Source organism: Peromyscus maniculatus, chromosome 1, assembly GCF_049852395.1.
Source record: "Peromyscus maniculatus bairdii isolate BWxNUB_F1_BW_parent chromosome 1, HU_Pman_BW_mat_3.1, whole genome shotgun sequence".
Lineage (NCBI taxonomy): Eukaryota > Metazoa > Chordata > Mammalia > Rodentia > Cricetidae > Peromyscus > Peromyscus maniculatus.
In genome coordinates, this window is record NC_134852.1 from 53,504,198 (window position 1) to 53,526,474 (window position 22,277).

The 22,277-nt window shown below is 50.0% G+C and overlaps 1 protein-coding gene across 4 annotated transcripts in view; it reads left to right on the top strand.

Moving 5' to 3' along the window:
* The window catches only part of Ryr1 (ryanodine receptor 1), a 126,039-nt gene that overhangs the window by 33,515 nt on the left and 70,247 nt on the right, over nt 1–22,277 (top strand). For all 4 annotated transcript variants that reach the window (XM_076542452.1, XM_076542458.1, XM_076542455.1 and 1 more), the window contains exons 28-39: nt 3,529–3,923; nt 7,856–7,988; nt 9,345–9,505; nt 10,475–10,640; nt 12,851–12,937; nt 13,047–13,273; nt 14,428–15,040; nt 16,780–17,043; nt 17,340–17,540; nt 17,876–17,987; nt 20,939–21,085; nt 21,931–22,204. In XM_076542452.1, the coding sequence (XP_076398567.1) occupies nt 3,529–3,923; nt 7,856–7,988; nt 9,345–9,505; nt 10,475–10,640; nt 12,851–12,937; nt 13,047–13,273; nt 14,428–15,040; nt 16,780–17,043; nt 17,340–17,540; nt 17,876–17,987; nt 20,939–21,085; nt 21,931–22,204 (2,780 nt within the window). The remainder of the gene's footprint in view (nt 1–3,528; nt 3,924–7,855; nt 7,989–9,344; nt 9,506–10,474; nt 10,641–12,850; nt 12,938–13,046; nt 13,274–14,427; nt 15,041–16,779; nt 17,044–17,339; nt 17,541–17,875; nt 17,988–20,938; nt 21,086–21,930; nt 22,205–22,277) is intronic.

A 22,277-nucleotide genomic window follows, 5' to 3' on the forward strand; every position in this document is an offset into this window, starting at 1 on the left:
TCTGATGTTTTTCTGTCTTTTATGGCATTGACTTTAAATACATTTTAAAAGGATTTATTTTATTTTATTTTATTTGTATGAATGTTTTGTCTGGATGTATGTCTCTGTACCATGTGTGTGCCTGGCCCCTGTGGAAGTCAGAAGAGGGTGTCAGATCTCGTGGAACTGGAGTTAGGGATGTTTGTGAGCCTCCTGTGGGGGCTGGGGATAGAACCTGGGTCCTCTGTAAGACCAGCTGGTGCTCTTAACCACAGTGCCATCTACCTCTCCAGTCCTGACGTGGACATTTTTGAAGACTACAGGTTTTGTAAAATGTCCTTCAATTTGGGTTTGGGAGATATTTTATTATAATCAGGTTCACATTTTGTGTGTGTGTGTGTGTGTGTGTGTTCTGTAGAAATATCACAGGAGTTAAGTTGTGCCTTCCATTGTATGAGGTTGTTATATCTGTTTTGTTTTAAATTTAATTTGATTATTCTATATGTATGGATGTTTTGTCTACCTGAATGTCTGTGCACCTCATGTGCGCCTGATGCCTATGGAAGGTGTTAGTTCCCTGGAAGTGGAGTTACAGATGGTTGTGGGCCACCATGGGGAGGCTGGGAATCAAACTCAGCTCCCCTGGAAGAGCAGCCAGTGTGCTCTTACCTGCTGAGCTGCCTTGTGTCTCGGCCCGGAGGTTGCCAGAGTTTATTGCAGTCAGCCTTCTGTACCATGTGCCATTTGCTCTGTATCCATGGCCTGGGTGATGTGAGACATCAAATGCACATCAAAACCATTTGAGAAGACTTTGCCTCTGTATGAACGTGCGCAGATTTTCTTCTCACCATTGTTTCCTAAGGAAAACAGTAAACAGCCTTTCCGGTAGCCCCGAACTGTGTTGTATGTCGTATGTATGTTTAAAACATGAAAAGGCTGGGAATGCAGCTCTGTAGCAGATTGCTTGCCTGGGATGTGCCGGGTCCTAGCTTTGATCACCAGCACTAGAAAAAGTAAGTAAATGAATAAATGGCATATGGAGGTGTGTGTGAGTCAGATGTGGGCACTGTGCTGTTTTACACAGGAACCATTCATCTGGCCTCTGCAAACGGCTGGAACATTCCACACAGCTAGGCTGCCTGTCAGCTGTGGCTGCTTAATTGAATGGAGTCTGTCAGACCGCTCCCCTGCCGAGCTGCTGTTTTTCTCTCTGTAATTAATAAGTGATCAAAGACAACAACCAAACCAGCCTTGGCAGTGCGTGCCTGTTTCCTCAGCACTTCGGAGTCGAGGCAGGGAACTCAGATGTTCAAGGTCATCTTTGTCTACATAGTAAGGCTGAGGCCAGCCTGGAGGTGGAGGTGGAGACTGTATTTCATAAGCAACAAAAACTAGCCAGGTGTGGTCATATATGACTTTAATCCCAGCTCCTGGGAGGCAGAGGCAGGTGAATCTCTACAAGTTTGAAGTCAGCCTCGTCTACATAGAGTTCCAGGCTAACTAGGGCTACATAGCAAGAACCTAACTCAAAAACAAACCCGCAAACAAACAAAAACCGTCTCCTCCTCCTCTACCACCACCACCTCCACAACCACCACCATCACCTCCACCACCTCTACCACCTCCATCTCCACCCCACCATCACCTCCACCATCTCCATCACCTCCACCACCACCTCCACCACCTCCACCACCTCCACCACCTCCATCACCTCCATCACCTCCACCACCACCTCCATCACCTCCACCACCTCCACCACCACCACCACCTCCACAACCACCACCATCATCTCCACCATCACCTCCACCTCCACCACCACCACTCCCACTATCAACACCATCAGTGATGTGGGGGGATATTTTAGAACTCAGGATTTAGAAGGGTTTTAGTAGGGCCATGTCTGAGGTGGGGTTTTGGAAAGGCACATCTGTTGGCAAGAGGTCACAGGAGTGCTGGTGGAGCCTGAATGTCCAGAGTGGGTGTAATGGGAGGTGGGATGAGTGGAATGTGCTTTTGCCAGAGAGGAGAACCAGAGCAGACAACAGAACATGACAGCGTCGAGAATGCAGAAGCCAGAACACAGAACCACCTAGACAAATCTCACAAACAGTGCAGAGTGAGAGCAGTCAAGTAGAAAAGACCACAGGCTGTGGGAGTCCATTCATAGAATGTTCCAGAACAGGCCAAGCTAATCTGTGCTGTGACAGACTGAGAAGTCTGTTACTGGAAAAGAATAATTCAGAGACGCTGCTGGTTCCTTCACACATAAGTCACAGGAGAGAATCTTTTGTTGTCAGGGAACAATGGGAAGAGGGCTCTTAAGAAAGGAGGGAAAGAGAGAAGTGAGAAAAGATGTGTTTCATAGGCACAGTTTGGGGTGAATTCTCCAGGTACAGGAACACAGGACCAAGTAAGGACTTGGTAATTGAAGAGATCAACTCCACTTCTGCCGCCTGTGGAATGGTCTCTAGAAAACCTGTGAGAAGCCTGGGTTGGTGGCACAGCCTGGGACCCTGCACTCAGGAGGCTGAAGCAGGAGGATCAAGAGTTTGAGGCTAGCCTGGGCTACATGGCAAGGCCCTGTATCATAAATCCAAGGGCTGGAATGTATCCTAGTGGTTCATCATTTGCCTAGCATGTACAAGGCCCCGGTTCCATCCCCAGCAACACACATATGTGTACACACACACTTGCAAATCCTCGAGAGTCTGTCTTGAGCACATAGCACACAGGAAGAACTCTTTGGGGTCGTGCCCTTTCTGTAAGCCAAACTGGCCAAGTGGTAAAGGGGACCCAGGTCCATTTCTTTATGCATGGGAGCGTGCAATCTGTAAAAATCCACGGTGACACCATGTCATTGCACTGTCCATACTTCCCGGGCATCGCGTTTTCACCAACTCTCCTCTGGGGAGCCTCTCCATAACTCTAACTCTTCCGAGCTGCTCTCTGCAGAGTTCCCCCAGGACCCCAGGAAGGCAGACCCCTCATTACGTTCACTCATGTATTTCTAGCTCCTAGAACAGTGCCTGGCACACAGTAGGTGCTCCTGAGATATTTGTAGTATGGATAGATGATGTATGGATGGGTGGATAATGCATGGACAGATGGATGGTGAATGAATGCATGGAAGAATGGTAATGCACAGATGGATGTGTAATGCATGTATTTATGTATGTGTATGTATGTCTGAACAGGGATGAGTGCATGGGTGGGTGGTGGGCAGATGGATGAATGCATGCATGCATGCATGCATGTGTGGAGTTATGCATTGAATGCATATGTGGGTGTCTTACTCTGGAGTGCATAGGTAGATCCTGAAAATTCCTCCAAATGATGCCAGCACAGGACCAAGCTGTTACCCTTTATAAGGCCCAGAGCTTGAGCACAGGCTGATAGCACCCCACAGCCAAGCCCCATTCGCCCAGAGGAGAGGTTACCTTTGGATAATTCCCACACAGAGGTCCAGTAGTGACTTTACATGGAACCATGTTTAGGACCCTGGCCCAGCTCACAAGCCTGGCTCAGAGCTTCCTCCCTTCCTCCCCCAAGGTGGCCCGCATGGATGGCACTGTGGATACACCTCCCTGCCTTCGCTTGACCCACCGCACCTGGGGCTCCCAGAACAGTCTGGTGGAGATGCTGTTTCTCCGGCTGAGCCTTCCGGTCCAGTTCCACCAGCACTTCCGCTGCACCGCAGGGGCCACACCCCTGGCATCCCCCGGCCTGCAGCCGCCTGCCGAAGATGAGGCCCGGGCAGCAGAGCCTGATCCCGACTATGAAAACCTGCGCCGCTCAGCGGGAGGCTGGGGAGAGGCTGAGGGAGGCAAGGAAGGAACTGCCAAGGAAGGGGCCCCCGGAGGCACTGCCCAGGCTGGGACTGAGGCCCAGCCTGCCAGGGCGGAGAATGAGAAAGACGCAACCACTGAGAAGAACAAGAAGAGAGGGTGAGTCCACACTGGGGCTAGAATGGGGCTCAGGGTCTGTTCTGGAATCCCCACTTATGCAGCTTCAATAATTTAGGAAGCCTCCCTTGCACCCCAAAGGGTGTGCTAAGGTGTGTGCTAAGCGAGGTCAGAACACGGAGAGATCTTGCTCAGGAGGATGCCGTTATTTTCCAATGATGCTGTCATTTCCACAGAAGCATGAAATTGGAGAATCTACTACACAATATGGAGGATGCTGCTCTCCCTGCGTATCTGGTGGGCCCCAAAGTGCTCAACAGATGTCATTATGCATGAACACTAAAGGGGAGCCGCCTTATCCGGTTGGGGCTTGCTGTGCCCCCCCCCCCATGCTTCAGTGGACACCGAGTGGTCTTCTAAGCTGGGATCCATTCTGTGTCTCCAATGTGGCCCCCAAAACTAATGTTAGCTAGATATAGTGGTGCAGGCCTTTAACCCTAGCACTTAGGAGGCAGAGGGAGGTGGATCTCCGTGAGTTCAAAGACATCCTGGTCTAGGTAGTAAGTTCTGGGCCAGCCAGGGTTACATAGTGAGACCCTGTCTTGAAAAAAACAATAACACAACCCAAACAAATAACCAAAACTGAACTAATTTCAAAGAAGGCCTCTAGAAGGTACTGAATTGAAAGAAAATCTCCTTTCCCCTGTTAGGACAGTGACTTTCAATTCAGTACAATTCTGCCTCTTGGAGGTTGTTTGGAAATGATGGAGTGTTGTTGGTATCTATCACAGTGGAGGCGGCTGTTGTTGGAAGATCCCACACACCTTGTAGTGTATGAGACAGTGTACACGATGAAGACTTGCTAACCAGGCATGGTGGCTTCACCGGTAATTCTAGCATTTGGGAGGGGAAGGCAAGAACCCTAAGTTGAAAGCTGGCCTAGGCTACATAGAAAGAACCCACCCACCTCAAGAACAGGCCAAGTCAAGAGGTCCCGTGGAAATTCCCCCATAAACCCAGGTTGTTGCTAAGACAATGGTTTCTCCGCTGCAAACTGAGAACAGGGCCCCTTGCCTAGGACAACACTCCCACAACTCACTGAACGTGGAGAAGTCGAGCTAGTACTCCATGGAGGCTTTGCCCCTATGTTCTGGTGTCTTTGATACAGGAAGTTAACGAGAAACTTAAACACCAACCTAGCCACAAAACCTTTGACCTACAATCTGTCCTGCCTTCAAGATGTTCTTGGGCAATGGTGGCACAGAATTTGTGGGAATAACCAATCAATGTTTGATTTGACTTAAGGCCCTCTCTATGAGATGGAACCCACATCTGACACTGCCTGGTTGACCAAGGACCATAGACTAGACAGCCTAAAGATCTAGGGTAAAAACCAAATACTACTGATCAAAAAAAAAAATGTCAATAAAATGTCTCCCACTGACATTCTGCTATACTCGGGGATCAGTGCCTTATCTAGTCATTGTCAGAGAAGCTTCCTCCTGCAGCAGATGGGAAGAGATGCAAAGAACCACAGCCAGACAATGTGCAGAGAGAGAGACCTTGGAACATACATAAATGGGATGTCTCCATCAAATCGCTGTCCTCTGAGCTCAGGGAACCCTGCAGAAGTGGAGACAGGAAACGTGTAAGAACCAGAGATAACGGAGGAGATGAGGAGAACAGGGTTCTCTGGAACAACTGAGCAGAGGCCATATGAACTCAGAGCCTGAAGCACAGGGTTTGAACAGGTCTGCACCAGGTCCTCTGAGTATGTAGTATAGCTTTCAGCTTAGTGTTTTTATGGTACTACTGAGTCTGTGAAGGAGTGGCTCTCAGATTCTTGTGCCTGCCCTTGGGACTCTCTTCCTTCTCTTGGTTTGCCTTGTCCAACATTGATGGGACAGTTTCATTTTATCTTACTATATTTTATTTTGTCACATTTGGTCATAATCTCTTAGAAACCTGTTGTTTTCCTTTTTTATTTTGTTTTGTTTTGTTTTTTTGAGACAGGGTTTCTCTGTGTAGCTTTGAAGTCTGTCCTGGATCTCACCCTGTAGACCAGGCTGGCTTCGAACTCACAGAGATCCACCTGGCTCAGCCTCCCGAGTGCTAGGATTAAAGGCGTGTGCCACTGCCTCCAGGTGCCTGTTGTTTTCTAATGAGAGACCGAAATGGAGAGGATTCAGATGGGAGGTTTACTGGGGAGAAACTTGGAGGAGTAGAGGGAGGTGAAACTGTAATCAGGATACATTGTGTGAGACAAGAATCTATTTCCATAAAAGAAACCCTAACTGAGACACCATCCCTGGGCTGGTGGTCCTGGATTCTATAATAAAGCAGGCTGAACAACCATTAGGAGCAAGCCAGTAAGCAGCACCCCTCCATGGCCTCTGCATCAGCTCCTGACTCCAGGCTCCTGTCCTGCTTGAGTTCTTGTCCTGACTTCTGTCAGTGATGAACAGTGTGATACAGTGATGGTGGCACATGCCTTTAATCCCAGCACTTGGGAGGCAGAGTCAGGTCAACCTCTGTGAGTTTGAGGCCAGCCTGGTCTACGGAGTGAGTTTCGGGATAGCCAGGGCTACACAGAGAAACCCTGTCTCGGAAAAACAAAAACAAACAAACAAACAAACAAAACAGACTAAGTGTGGTACACTCCTGTAATCCCAGCACTTAGGAGGCAGAGGCAGGACTGTTCTCCTAAGGCCAGCCTGAGACACATAATGAACCCAGACCAGCCGGCATTATGTGTTGAGACCCTGTCTCAAAAATAAACAAACAACATCAATTAAAATAAAACAAAAAACCAAACTGGTCTGGGAGGATGGCTCAGTAAAGCACTTGCCTTGAAAGCGCGAGGCTTCATTCGATCCCTACAACCCACATGAAAATGCTAGTGGTCTAGCATGGGCGTGCCATCCCAGGGCTGCCGAAGTGTAGGCAGCAGGTTCCCACGGCTCTGTGACTAGCCAAACTAGCTACTCAGGTGAACTCCATGCCAACAGCAGACACTGTCTCAGACAGCCAAGGCTACACAGAGAAAACCTGTCTTGAAAAACCAAAAGAGAAAAGAAAGAAAGAAAAAGAAAAGGACACACTGTCTCACAGAACAAGGGGGATGTCACCTCCTGAGGACACCCAAGGTTGTCCCAAAGTTATCCTCTGGCCTCCACAAGCATGCACACACATGGGCACCCACATGAATACATACATACATACATACATACATACATACATACATACATACATACATACACACAGAAAGAAAGAAAGAAAGAAAGAAAGAAAGAAAGAAAGAAAGAAAGAAAGAAAGAAAGAAAGAAAGAGAGAAAGAGAGAGAGAGAAAGAGAGAGAGGAAGGAAGGAAGAAAGGAAGGAGGAGGAGGAGGGAGGGAGGGAGGAAGGAAGGAAGGAAAGGAAGGAAGGAAGGAAGGAAGGAAGGAAGGAAGGAAGGAAGGAAGGAAGGAAAGGAAGGAAGGAAGGAAGAAAGGAAGGAAGGAAGGAGAAAGAAAGAGGAAGACAGACAAATGGCAAATGTTGATTTAGGGAAACCACTGTGTGTTCCCAAAGAGGACCTCCATATTTCTGGTTACCCTCTTTATTTTGCCTTGTTTTTATTGTTTTGTCTGGAGTCTCACATAGCCCAGGCTGGCCTCCAATTTGCTGTATAGCTGAGGATGGCCTTGAACTCCCAGTTCTCTCGTCTCCCCCCAGTGCTTGTGCAGCACCACACTTAGCTCTCAGTGGCCCTCTCCAGAGGTGAGTGGGTGGCCCAGCATCCACAAGCACAGCTCACAGCATCTCCGGAATGGACGGGGCTGGGCCAGCCAGGCGGCTCTGCCCTCCAGAGGCAAGCTCCTGGTGTTAAGAGGGTCTAACCAGGACAGAAGTGGGTGACACGATGCTGTGGTGGGAACGCGGGGGCTGGGCTGAGGAGCGGCTTCTCATGGCAGGCTCTCCTCTGACCTCCAGGTTCTTGTTCAAGGCCAAGAAGGTCGCCATGATGACCCAACCACCTACCACCCCTGCTCTTCCCCGACTCCCTCGAGATGTGGTACCTGCTGACAACCGTGATGACCCTGAGATCATCCTCAACACCACCACGGTGTGAACCTAGAACCCTCAGCTCTGGGGACTCCCCAGCATAACAGGGAAACACCAAAGTTTCCAGTTCAGTGCTGCTGTCCTTATAGCTGAGACCCCCAGCACACTGTAGAAAGTGTGGATACAGCACACACTGATGCCATCCTCTGAACCCCTGTGTTCACGAGTTAATGACCTGAAGATGGCAGGGGGCTCAATGAAGCTAGAAGGCAGCCCAATATCACTCTTAGGGACCCCGAAGTCCAGAGAGTAAACTAATATAGATCAACATTCGGGATCAATCATAATATAAACACAGTACATGAAAGTCAAAAACCACTCTAATATATTCCTGGGAGTAAACATCAATAGGTATTCCACTGTGGTTTGAGTCCTCAGGTGTTTGTTAAGACAGAAATCTTATTCATGTTGGGCTTGCAGACACAAGCATGTCATCCCAGCTACTTGGGGGGCTGAGGCAGGAGGATCACACATTTAAGGCCAGCTGGGCTACAGAGGAGTTCAAGACCAGCTTGGGCAACACAGTGCAGCCCCCCAAAAATTTGAAAAGAGGGTTGAGGATGTGGCTCAGCGATAGAGCAGCTGCCAATATTCATGAGGGCCTAGATTCTACCCTTAGTCCAGGAGAGGAGGGGAGGGGAGGGGAGGGGAGGGGAGGGGAGGGGAGGGGAAGGGGAAAAGCAAAGAGAAACCTATCTTAGCACTTAGGACCTTAGGATCATAGACCACCTAGTGCCACTTGGCCGAGTCATTTCACTGCTCGGTGCCTTCCAATGGAAGGACTGTGGTTTATAAATATAAGGGTAAAAATGGTACACGCCCTCCCTCTCCTGCCCCCAGTGAGGTGGCTGGGCTGAGACTGTGGTTAGATTGTGTAAAAAACCATACTTAGAGCAATAAGCTATTACTGTGAGCTTTTTTTATTAAGAAAAATTTTGTTCATTTTACATACCAACCAAAGATCCCCCTCTTCCCTCCTCCCGCCCCTCCAGCCTCCCCCTCCCAACCCACCCCCCATTGTGAGCTTTTTTATTATTTTATTTATTTATTACATGTATTTTATATTTTATTTTATAATTTGTCTTTATTTTTATTTTAAATTATTATTTATTTAATTATTATTATTATTATTGCTGTAGTTTGAAGAGGGGTCCAAGTGTAGGGGTGCCACCAAATATTTCCAGGGGATTCCCCAATCTGAAAACTTTTGAGTAGTGAAACCAACACAAACCCTTAGCTCAGGGTTTCTCTCGTATCGTAACTTCACGGTGAACTCCCAGAATCCACGGGATGGATTTAGAGTCCCAAGAAAGGCCATCTTCCCGACTGACGTCTGGTCCTCTCTCTGTGTCCCCAGTACTATTACTCTGTGAGGGTCTTCGCGAGTCAGGAGCCCAGCTGTGTGTGGGTGGGCTGGGTCACTCCTGACTACCATCAGCACGACATGAGCTTTGACCTCAGCAAGGTCCGGGCGGTGACGGTGACCATGGGGGACGAACAAGGCAACGTCCACAGCAGGTGCGGCACAGTGGGAGGACTGCGTGCGGGTGGGAGGACTGCGTGCGGGTGGGAGGACTGCGTGCGGGTGGGAGGCTGGCGTGCGGGTGGGAGGCTGGCGTGCGGGTGGGAGGCTGGCGTGCGGGTGGGAGGACTGCGTGCGGGTGGGAGGACTGCGTGCGGGTGGGAGGTGCGGCACAGTGGGAGGACTGCGTGCGGGTGGGAGGTGCGGCACAGTGGGAGGCTGGCGTGCGGGTGGGAGGACTGCGTGCGGGTGGGAGGCTGGCGTGCGGGTGGGAGGACTGCGTGCGGGTGGGAGGACTGCGTGCGGGTGGGAGGACTGCGTGCGGGTGGGAGGCTGGCGTGCGGGTGGGAGGACTGCGTGCGGGTGGGAGGCTGGCGTGCGGGTGGGAGGACTGCGTGCGGGTGGGAGGCTGGCGTGCGGGTGGGAGGACTGCGTGCGGGTGGGAGGACTGCGTGCGGGTGGGAGGCTGGCGTGCGGGTGGGAGGACTGCGTGCGGGTGGGAGGCTGGCGTGGGCAGGATCGGGCCTGCAGCCACCAGCTTTGGAGCTGCCAGGCTGTGGCTCCTGAGAACCTTCTGGAACAAGGGAATCGTGGCACCCACCTCAGAAGCTGTGTTCTCTGTTTATGGCCATTGCTCTCTAGTTGCTCCTCTCTCTGTCCTCCTTCACTCTCTTTTTCTCTATTTCATCACCTCCCATTTCCCCTCCATCTCTTCTGGCTCCCACTTCTGATCCTCCCTTTTCCCTCTGTCCTTCTCAGTCCTCTTTCCAAGATGCCTGTGCTAACCTAAGGATTCTCGCTCTGGGGGGCCGGGGCCTGGGGCGTGGGGTTTCTGTGCTCAGTCTTCAGGTAGTGCGTGTTTGGGAGGGGGGCTCTGAGTCATGGCATTCCAGGAGTGTGGGGAAGGAGACACCCAGGGTCCCCTGGTGGAGGATGTATGCCGTAACCACGCCTGTCTTTTCTAGCCTCAAGTGTAGCAACTGCTACATGGTGTGGGGTGGAGATTTTGTGAGTCCCGGACAGCAAGGCCGGATCAGCCACACGGACTTTGTCATTGGCTGCCTGGTGGATTTGGCCACTGGCTTAATGACCTTTACAGCCAACGGCAAAGAGAGCAACACCTTCTTCCAGGTGAGCCCAGCCCCTCACAGCTTAGCAACAGCATCTGCATTTCCCAGCATTCCAGGAGGACCCTTTATAATCGCCCCTGAGGTCAGACCCTGGAGACGTGAAACAGCCTAGTCTACCCTTGGGAGTCACCGGGAGACTGTCTACCTGGACTTCCATTAAACTTACGCCCAGATTGCGGGAGACAGCAAAGCCTTGGCATAGAAGAGAGGTCTCTTTAGTCCCTCGTGGGCGGGGTGACGTCAGTCATCAGTTTCACCAATTAGCACACACACTGGGATGGCCCAAATCTTCAAGTGGGTTTTTCCTTTTCAGCATTTTATTATTATTGCTACCGTTATTATTATTTAAATGTCCACAAGTATTTTGAGTATACAGAGACATGGAAGGAGCTGCACAGGAAGTCCCTATTCATAAGTCCACCACCAAACTCTCTCATTCTTTGCCACGAATATGTCCAACCTACCTATCCTTTAGCCCATCTAAGGTGGCCCTCTCAAAATTTTATTTATTATTATTTTGAATTTTTAGAAGTACCTCCCAATAGAGTTCCTTATTGGAAGATTTATTTATTAGATTTTTTATGCATATGGGTGTTTTGCCTGCATGTACATAAATGTACCACGTGCATGCCTAGTGCTCATGGAGATCAGAAGAGGGCATCGGACCCCCTAGAACTGGAGCTACAGATGGTTGTGAGCCTCCATGAGGGTGCCAGGAATTGAACCTGCGTCCTCTTCAAGAGAAACAAGTGCTCTTAACCACTGAGCCATCTCTCCAGTCCCTATTTTATTATTTTTATGAGACAATATCTTTAGCCCAGGCTGGCTTTAAACTCACCATGTAGCCAAGGATGACCTAAACTCCTGAACCTCCTGCCTCCCAAGTGCTGGGATTACAGGCGTGTGCCACCACGCTCAGCTTGCAAAACTGTGTTTTAAATGGAGAATTTCAGAAATATACAGAAGCAGAAGAGCACAATGAGGCGCCAGGTCCCCATTACCAGCTTCAACCACCACCCACTCAGAGCCAATCTCTTTTTGTCTTTACGCCTACTTCCCTCCCACTCCCACTGGAGGATTCTGAAAGAAATTGCCGACATCATATAGTTTCATCTCTTTAAAAGATAAAGATTATTTTTAAAAGGCAGAACCACAATACTGCTATCACCGAAAAGAAAAAAAAGTCCCTAACTGTTCCTGACTGTCATCAAATATCTAGTTCATGTTCAGCTTTCTCTGATTGTCTTGCAAATGTCTCCTTGCCATTTCTTTGTTCGGATCAGAATCTAAGTGGAGCTGTATCCTTTAACGAGTTCCTACATCCTTTAGATCTCCTCACACACTTCTCTCTCTCTCCTTCCTAACTTCCTGGTTTTTTTTTTTTTTTTTTTTTTTTTTTTTTTTTTTTTTTTTTTTTTTTAAAGATAGGATCTTATGTAGCTGAGGTTGGCCTTGAACTCCTGATCTTTCTGCCTCCACCTCCAAATGCTGAGATTACAGGTGTGTGCAACCACACACCACCTGTGTTCTCCCTCCTCCCTCCCTCCTCCCTCCCGTGCCCTCTGCCCTTATGCATCTGGCAGGGAAGCAGGCTGTGCCGTGGCTCTTGGCTCCTTACAGTGTAATCCCTGGGCCAGCATCATCTAGAATTTCATTAGCTCTGCAGAGTCTCAGACTCCTCAGACCTGCTGACCATGAATCTGTATTTTACTGAGATTTCAGGGGATTTCTGTGCAAGTTATCTGGAGAGCTCTGGCCTAGCTGCCTCCAGCCTCTTGGCTGTCATTCTGCCACTTTTCTTGTCCTTTGGATTGCCTGTGAATGGGGGTGGGGGTGGGTCCGTGGGTGCAGTCAGGTTCCAGTTTGGTTCTGGTAAGGCTTCTCCTCACCAGTGTCGTCTGGGGGAGAGGAAGGCTGACGAGGGTGGGTTCCACTAGGAAGGTCGGAGGACGCCAGGACGGGGATGCTCTGTCTTCCGAAGAGTGAGTAGGGAAGGAGGGGCCATGGTATGAACAATGATGCAGCTGACCAGTTCCTCCGAAGGAGCTGGAGACTCTCTTGGCCTGGCTGCGTCAGGGTGGCCCCGCCCACGGGTCACCTACCGCCACGGTGGACCTCCAGTGCCCGCGTATGGATCTACAAAATTGGGCCAGAGTCCACACTGCCTCCAGCCCACCATCTCTCACACCTTGACGTCTTCTTCCTCGCCAGGTGGAACCCAACACGAAACTGTTTCCTGCCGTCTTTGTCCTGCCCACCCACCAGAACGTGGTCCAGTTTGAGCTGGGGAAGCAGAAGGCAAGGAGACGGGGATGGGTGCAGACCAAGACTGGGGGCATGCAGAGGGTACCCGTGTAGGACGGCGAGGCACTGTGAATCCGGCCCACTCTTTGTTCCCAACCCACAGAACATCATGCCTCTGTCAGCCGCCATGTTCCAGAGTGAGCGCAAGAACCCAGCCCCTCAGTGCCCGCCAAGGCTGGAGGTCCAGATGCTGATGCCGGTCTCCTGGAGCCGGATGCCCAACCACTTCCTACATGTGGACACGCGGCGTGCTGGAGAGCGGCTTGGCTGGGCTGTGCAGTGCCAGGAGCCGCTGATGATGATGGCGCTACACATCCCAGAGGAGAACAGGTCAGGGCCCTGCTGGGCTCAGTGCCTTCCCCAACTACAACCCCGGGGCTCTACATGGTCCTAGGAGGTTCCGGGTTCTGGTCAGAGGACCCTGACTTGGAAGGTGAGGGAACCCCTTAGATGCATCCCAGTGAGCCTCATATCCATCTCAGGGGAGTACAGTTACACCCCAGAGACCCTAGACCACACTCAGGATCATAAATTCATCTCAGAAAGCCCAGACTATGATCAAACTCCCCAACCCAGAAATTTCTCAGAAAGGCCTGTCTGTATTCCAGGGCCTCTGGGCACATTCCAGGAGACTTCAGGCATGTCTCATGGAGATCTGGAACCCACTCTAGGGGTTCCTGACACACCCAGACCTGTGTTCACATAGATGTTAGAACATATTTAGGTATTCGATACTGAAGGTTGAACCCAGGACCTCTCCCATGCTAGGCAAGTGTTCTACCACCAGGTTGTAGCTCTTAAAATATTTTAAATGTTGCCGGGCAGTGGTGGCGCACGCCTTTAATCCCAGCACTCGGGAGGCAGAGCCAGGTGGATCTCTGTGAGTTCGAGGCCAGCCTGGACTACCAAGTGAGTCCCAGGAAAGGCGCAAAGCTACACAGAGAAACCCTTTCTCGAAAAACAAAACAAAAAAAAAAAAAATTAAATGTTATTATTATCTTGAGATGAGATCTTCCCTAAGGTCCTGGTCTCATATAGCTAGGCTGGCCTTGAACACCTTCCTCCTCCACCTCCCAAGTGCTGGGATTACAGGTGTTTCCCACCACACCTGGCACACTAAGTTACTCCTGCTGGCCCACTCAGATATAACCAGGGTGCTGGAACCTTTCAGAAAAAACTCAAGCCCTATCTAGGGCATTTCAGCTACATCTAGGGGTTACCATATATTTTCTGCCATCCCAGAAACTCCAAAGTCTTAGTCCATTCTAGAAATCCTAGGCATAGGGTATGGAGAACCCGAGCCCCTTAGGGTCTAGCAGGACCATGAAAAGACTCCTGGATCCAGAGTCACAGCCCCTTAGAGTCTGACCCTGCGGGACACTGAGATTCCCTGCTAGAGCCAACAATTCACCCGGAGCCTCTCTGAGGTCTCTGTCTCCCACTTCTTCTGACCCCGACCTCTGTGCGCCGCATCTCTGCTGCAGGTGCATGGACATCCTGGAGCTGTCTGAGCGGCTGGACCTACAGCGCTTCCATTCCCACACGCTGGCTCTCTACCGCTCCGTGTGCGCCCTAGGCAACAACCGGGTGGCCCACGCTCTGTGCAGCCACGTGGATCAGGCGCAGCTGCTGCATGCTCTGGAGGACGCGCACTTGCCAGGTCCCCTGCGCGCAGGCTACTATGACCTCCTCATCAGCATCCACCTGGAAAGCGCCTGCCGCAGCCGCCGCTCCATGCTCTCCGAGTACATTGTGCCCCTCACGCCGGAGACGCGCGCCATCACGCTCTTCCCACCGGGACGAAGCGCCGAAGACGGGCCCCGCCGCCACGGCCTGCCTGGTGTTGGAGTCACGACCTCGCTGAGACCTCCCCACCATTTCTCACCGCCGTGTTTTGTGGCCGCCTTGCCCGCTGCTGGGGCGGCAGAGGCTCCCGCCCGCCTCAGCCCTGCCATCCCTCTGGAGGCTCTCCGGGACAAGGCACTGAGGATGTTGGGGGAAGCCGTGCGAGATGGAGGACAGCATGCTCGTGACCCAGTCGGGGGCTCTGTGGAGTTTCAGTTCGTGCCAGTGCTCAAGCTTGTGTCTACCCTCCTGGTAATGGCTCCCCCCGGTCCCCCTCCCCTCCCCTTCCGCACTCGAAGGTGTGCAGCCGTCTATGTCTCCATCTCCCACCCGTCTGCACATTCTACTTTTCAATTTCCCCATTGTCTGCCCGTCTATATTCATTTTCCCTTTAATCCAGCTTCCTATCTTCTGTTTATGTCTCTCGGTATCTCCCCTCCCTCAGTTCGCCATCTAAACACTCATTCGTTCGTTCATCCATCAATTTTCCATCCACTCACCTCTCCACTCACTTACATACACTCTCATCTTCCCACCCACAAGTACCTCCAATTTTCTGTTTTTCTGTCCACCAACATATTCATCCATCCATCTATCCACTTTTCAGCATACCAATCACCTCTCTCAACACTCATCACATGAGTCCATGTTCCTCTATCCACATACCTATTTCTTTATTGATAATATTCCTTCCATATAGCCAACAGTTGCCTTCCCTTCGCCTGTGTGTCCATTTGTATACCCAGCCACAAACCATCCATTACCTTTTCATTCTGCATATGTCCATCCTCATGTATGTACATCCCCCTTTACTTCATGCATTGCTTTGTTCATGCACTCATATACATTCAACCATATATATGTATATATTTATTCAGCTTTTTATACATAAGCCAGTCTACCCATCCATCCTCCAACTCCCATGTCTGTTTCCTCATTCATCTATACTTATTTGTTTGCTCCTGTGTCTATCCATCTGTCTTAGTCACTGTTCTGTTGCTGTGAGGAGACACTGTGATCAGGGCAACTCTTACAAAGGAAAGCATTTAACTGGTACTGGCTTACACTTTCAGAGTGTTAGTCCTTCATCGTCATGGCGGGAAGCAGATAGGCATGGTGCTGGAGCAGGAGCTGAGAGCTTTACATCCTGATCCACAGGCAGCAGGCAGAGAGACATTTGAAACCTCAAAACCCACCCCCAGAAACACACCGATTCCAACAAGGCCACACCTCCTAATCCTTCCCAAACCGTTTATCACCCGGAGACTAAGCATGCAAATATATGAGCCTATGGGGGACAATCTCACTCAGACCACTGCACAGTCTAGCCACCTGCCTACCTACACATCATGTATCTTTATTTCATCCATCTCTTCCACCATTTCCTTCATCTTTCTATCACACACTCACTCATTCACTCAGCTCCCCTTCAGATCTCTATAATTCAGTCTTTCCATTCATCCATCCAACCAGTCAATCCTCTTACCTCTTAGCACTGGCTCCTCTGCCTCCCTGCTCCTCTCCTTTATCCTTTTCTAACTTCCCTTCCACACTTCAGTCTATTAGCATCTTCATTATATCAGGTGAGAGCTGGTGTGTGCTGGGACCTGTGTAGACTGTGTTAGGTGTAGAGCGTGTCTTGTCTCAGAGTCATCTACATTCCGGCTTAAGAGAAAGGACACTTCCCTATGAAGGGGGTGGTGCTTATGTGTGACGATATGGTCTGGGCCGTGTGTGTGGGACATGGATGTGGACTGGAGGAGGGGTTAAGGAGTATCTTGATTATGTCCAACTCAAACCCCGCTGAACTGGGGCATCTTAAGGGAAGTGGACAGCAAGGTGGGGATGGCATTCTGTCTGTGGGAGGAGCCACATCAGCCAATGCAGGCGTGGTCCTGGCATGTGTGGGAGAAGAAGGTCTGGAAAGCAGGGCTGGGGTACGACCATGAGGTCCTCCAGGCCCCCGGAAGGACTCAGACCTTGCCCTGCAGGTGATGGGCGTCTTTAGCGACGAGGATGTGAAGCAGATCCTGAAGATGATTGAGCCTGAAGTATTCACTGAGGAAGAAGAGGTGGAGGAGGAGGAAGAGGAGGAAGAGGAAGATGAGGAGGAGAAAGAGGAGGATGAGGAGGAAGAGGCACACGAGAAGGAAGATGAGGAAAAGGAAGAGGAGGAGGAGGCAGCCGAAGAGGGGAAAGAGGAGCTGGAGGAGGGCCTGCTCCAGATGAAGCTGCCCGAGTCTGTGAAGTTACAGGTGGGCTGACTTTTCCCGTCTTTAAGTCTCCATCCATCTGGGCTCTGGACTTTGTCCAGTGGGGGGGGGGTGGAAGGGGGGGCGGCTGTGGAAAGGCAGTGGGGTGGTGCTGGCTCGGGATGCTCCCTCTGTTTTCCACATGAGAGGAGACTTGAGGACCCAAGACTTGAGGATGGTGTTTGAACCTGGGCCGGGCCCTGGAGAGGAAGAGGAAGCATTGGAAGTTTCAAGGAAGTCCTGATGGTGTCATCGCCGTCCCTCCTACTGCGCGGCTGTTCTCCCCATCCCCCACACAGATGTGTCACCTCCTGGAGTATTTCTGTGATCAAGAGCTGCAGCACCGTGTGGAGTCCTTGGCCGCCTTTGCCGAGTGCTATGTGGACAAGCTCCAGTCCAACCAGCGGGGTCGCTACGGCCTCCTCATGAAAGCCTTCACCATGAGTGCAGCTGAGACCGCAAGACGCACCCGAGAGTTCCGCTCTCCACCTCAGGAGCAGGTCCCCTAACTGAGCCCTAACTCTGGCTGGTCTTACTGTATAAACCCCAACCTCAAATTCTCCCAGTCCCAACTGACTCATGTTGGTCACCTTCAAAACTGGTGCTTGACCTTTGAACTTACCTACTAACCTTCACTCTCGTGAGCTAACTAACCACTGAGTCACCTGAGACTGATCAGGACCCTTACTTAACCTCTGCCTCTAGTCTCTCAGATATTTTTCACTCACTTACATTTGGGCTCATAATCTTAGAGAGAGACTTACAGTTGGATTTGTGACCCTTGACCCTGCTCTGAGATCGAAGGCCTTTAGTCTATCATTTAATCTTTCTCTAGATCAACATGCTATTGCAATTCAAAAATGGCGCAGATGAGGAAGATTGTCCTCTTCCTGAAGAGGTCCGCCAGGATCTGGTTAACTTTCACCAAGACCTGCTGGCACACTGTGGTAAGAAGAGAAGTTCAGAGAGCCTTGCCCCCCCAAAACTTTCTTTTTGCAATCTCTCCTGAAGCTTCATTAAGATTTACTGATCTTGCTGGGCCATGGTTGCACACACTTTTAATCCCAGCACACACAAAGCCAGGTGATCTCTGTGAGTTCAATGTCAGCCTGGTCTACAGAGCGAGAGCCAGGACAGGCACCAAAACCACACAGAGAAACCCTGTCTCAAGAAACCGAAAAAGAAAAAAGAAAGATTTACTGATCTCAAACAGCGGGAGAGATGGCTCAGTGGTTAAGAGCACTAGCTGTTCTAGAGGACCTGGGTTTGACAGCTCACAACCATCTGTAACTCTAGTCTCAGAATGTTTAATGACCTCTTCAGGCCATTTCGGGCACCAGGCACACACATGATGCACAGACTTACATGCAGGCAAAACATTCATATATGTAAAATAAAAATAAATAAATCTTTAAGTTGGGAGTAGTGGCACATATCTATAATCCCAGCACTCAGGAGGCAGAGTCAGGTGGATCTCTGAGAGTTTGAGGCCAGCCTGGTCTACATAGTGAGATCTAGGATAGCCAGAGCTACATAGTGAGACCCTGCCTTGGCAAAAAACAAAAACAAAAAACATGTATTGGTGCTATAAAATAACTGACTGATTGATTGAATGGATGAATATATTGTTGAACAGATAGATAATGAATGGGAAGATATGACTAAATGAAAATATATTTGGGAGGATGGGCATATGAATAGCTGGCTGTGGGCAAATGATTAGACAGGTGTGCAAACTGGTGGATAGAAGGATGGATGAATGGCCATCAAGATGTCCCAGCAGGTAGAAGTACTTGCTACCAAGCTTGATGACCTGAGTTCAATCCCCTGGACCCACATTATCAAAGAAGAGAACCGACTCCTGCAAGTTGTCCTCTGATCTCCACATGTGTTTCTTGGCGCGCGGGCACACATGCACACATGCACGCACGCACGCACGCACGCACGCACGCACGCACGCACGCACGCACGCACATAAGTAAGAATTTCTAAGAAAATGGATGAAGAAATAACTGGGAGGCAGACTAGCTGGCTGGATAGCTAGCAGATTTGGTGGAAGGAACGCTGGCTGGCTCGGGAGTCGGCTGTCTTCTATTGTCTGATGGGAAATTATCGACAGTCTTACTGAGATTCCCTTGTCTGTGATTAGTTCTCTGGCTGACTTTCAAGATTTTGTCTTTGCCTTTCAATGGCTTGAGTTGTTGTAGTGTCTAGATATGGAGCTCTTTGAGTTGATCTTATTTGGAATTTCATTTTTTTGGAAATGTAAATTAGTATTTTTTTTTTTAAATCAAGATTGGAAAGTCTTGAGCAATTATTTCTTCAATCTGCTTTTGCCTCTTTCTCTCTCTTCTCTCTGTTTCGGAATCTCATTATGAGTGTATTCTGTTTCACGGTGTCCCACAGTCTCTCAGGGTCTCTTGCTTTTTTCCATTCTTTTGTTTTTCTGATTTTTAGGCTAGTAAATCTCTACAACCTACTTTAAAAAATATTTATGTGTGTGTATGCATACCTGTGTGTACATGTGTGTGTGATCGGATGTACGTGTGCATCCGTGCAGAAGTTAGAGGACAGCGGGCAGGAGCCTGTTCCTACCTTGTTGCTGAGGCAGCTCTCTCTGTCTCTGCTGCCCTGCTGCGTGGAAAGTGTCGTCTGGCTGATTCTCCTGTTTCCACCTCGCATCTCCACATAGGAGTGCTGCCATTACAGATGTGTACCACTGCATCCGACTTTCATATGGGTCGTGGGGACTGAACCCAGATCATCAGGCTTATGAAGTGAGAGCTTTTACCCACTGAGACATCTTCCTTGCCCTCTACACCCCCTTTCAAGGCCACAGTTTCTTTCTCTTACCACTCAAATCCACACCTCTCTAAGTGATTTTTAAAGATTTTTTAAACATTCCTTTCCAAATTAAAAAAAAACATTTGATTGGAAATTGTGTAGTTATTATGTTTTTTTAAGTTAAGTTCTCATGAGGGACAGCCTGACCTTCAACTGGACATGTAGCCAACGATGACCTTGAAGTCTTGATCTTCCTGCTTCCACCTCCTGGGTGCTGGGATGACAGGTGTGCACAAGTCCAGCTCTATACTTATCTGTGGGGTTCTTTTTATAGTATTTACCTCTTTATTTATATTCTCTACTGAGCCCAATATAGTGGCACACGCTTTTAATCATAGCACGTAGCAGACAAAGGCAGGCAGACCTCTATTAATTTGAGGCCAGCCTGGTCTACATATTGAGTTCTAGGATAGTGAGACCCTGTCTCAATACACATCATCATCATCATCATCATCATCATAAATTCTCTGATGAATAGTCCACGGCAGCATACTTTCTTTTAATTCTTTTGACTTTTTCTTCATTCTTTTCTTTCTTTTTTGTTCTTTGAATATATTTGGATGAGCTGATGAAAGGACACGTGCTTCCGGGAATGGTGGCTTAGACTGGCACTCAGGGGGCCGAAGCAGGAGGATCACTGCAAGTTTGAGGCTAGCCTGGGTGACACAGGGAGTTCAAGGCCAGTCTGGTCTATGTGATTCTGTCTCAAAAATCTAACAATTATTTTCCAAATTAATGAAAAGACGCAGAACCAGGCCTGCAAACACCTGTTGTCCCAGCACTTGGGAGGTGGAAGCAGGAAGACCAGGAATTCTAGGTCCACCTAGACTATGTGAGGCCATCTCAAAAAAGCAAACAAGCCCAAGAAATGAATGACAAGTCCTTCATAGAATGGCCAAGTGGGAAAACGCACAGACGCAGGAAGAGCAGGATGAAAAGTTCTGAGAGTGTATACCTGAGTGAGAAAGAGGTAGATAGACAGATGAGTGAAGGAATGACCAGGTGAGTATGCAGGCATGGAAAGGGGCGTCCATACCTTCTTGACCACCTGCAGGAATCCAGCTGGAGGGAGAGGAGGAGGAGCCGGAGGAAGAGACCACGCTGGGCAGCCGCCTAATGAGCCTGTTGGAGAAAGTGCGCCTGGTGAAGAAGAAAGAGGAGAAACCCGAGGAGGAGCCAGCAGCCGAGGAGCAGAAACCTCGTGAGGACTGGGGACAGGGGCAGGGACAGGGTGGGGTGGGCAGCTCAAAGCTCGGGGAGACTGTCTCTGAAACATGTGCCCGTGTGTGTGTGTGTGTGTGTGTGTGTGTGTGTGTGTGTGTGTGTGTGTGTGTGTGTGTTAGACAAACAGAAACAAGAAAGCAAGAGTTGGGGGAAAAGGGTGCTGGAGATGTGACCCAAATGTCTGAGCTGTGGTTGACGATGTGGCTGCGTCACCTACCAGAGCAGTGGTGCATCCAGCCCGCCATGGTGACGGCCCCAGCACCGTGGTGGCTTCTGTTTCCTTGTGGTCCTTGTTTTCATTTTTTCCTCATAGTGAGATGATTGCCATCCCAAGGGATTAGAAAAGCATGATTAGTGTGGGTGTCACAGTGCAAACCGTATGTTAGCCACACCCTAGACAGAGGCTCTGACACCGATAGAAGTTTGATCCTACAACATTTTCCCCTCTTTGGAGAGGAGATCTCATTATGTAGACTTGGAACTTGCTTTGTAAACCAGGCTGGCCTCAAACTCACAGAGATCCTCCTGCCTCTGCCTGCTGAGTGCTGGATTAAAGATGTGTGCCACCACTGCCTGCCCATTTTTATTTGTTTATTTGTTTGTTTGTTTGTTTGTTTGTTGTGTGTTGTGTGTGTGTGCTCGCATGTGCGCTCACGTTCCCGTGAGTGCAGGTGGCTGCAGAGGCCAGGGGAGGGGGGGAAGGAGAGAGGAGGAAAGAAGAGATCCATGTGCTGTGGCGGGTGGGAGATACGGCAGTTAGCGACAGAAATGCTTCCCCTCCTCTGGTTCAGAGATCCAGCCTCGCATCCCAACTCTTCTCAGAGTCCTTGCAGGAGCTGGTGTCCCACACGGTGGTGCGCTGGGCCCAGGAGGACTTCATTCAGAGCCCTGAGCTGGTCCGTGCCATGTTCAGCCTCCTGCACCGACAGTACGATGGGCTGGGTGAGCTGCTGCGCGCCTTGCCCCGGGCCTACACCATCTCTCTGTCCTCGGTGGAGGACACCATGAGCCTGCTGGAGTGCCTGGGCCAGATCCGCTCCCTGCTTATTGTGCAGATGGGTCCCCAGGAGGAGAACCTCATGATCCAGAGCATTGGGTGAGTGCCCCTCCCTAGCCCGGCTGCCCTATGCAGGTGTTCTACCGTCCTTCCCCTGGTGTCTCTACGTCCT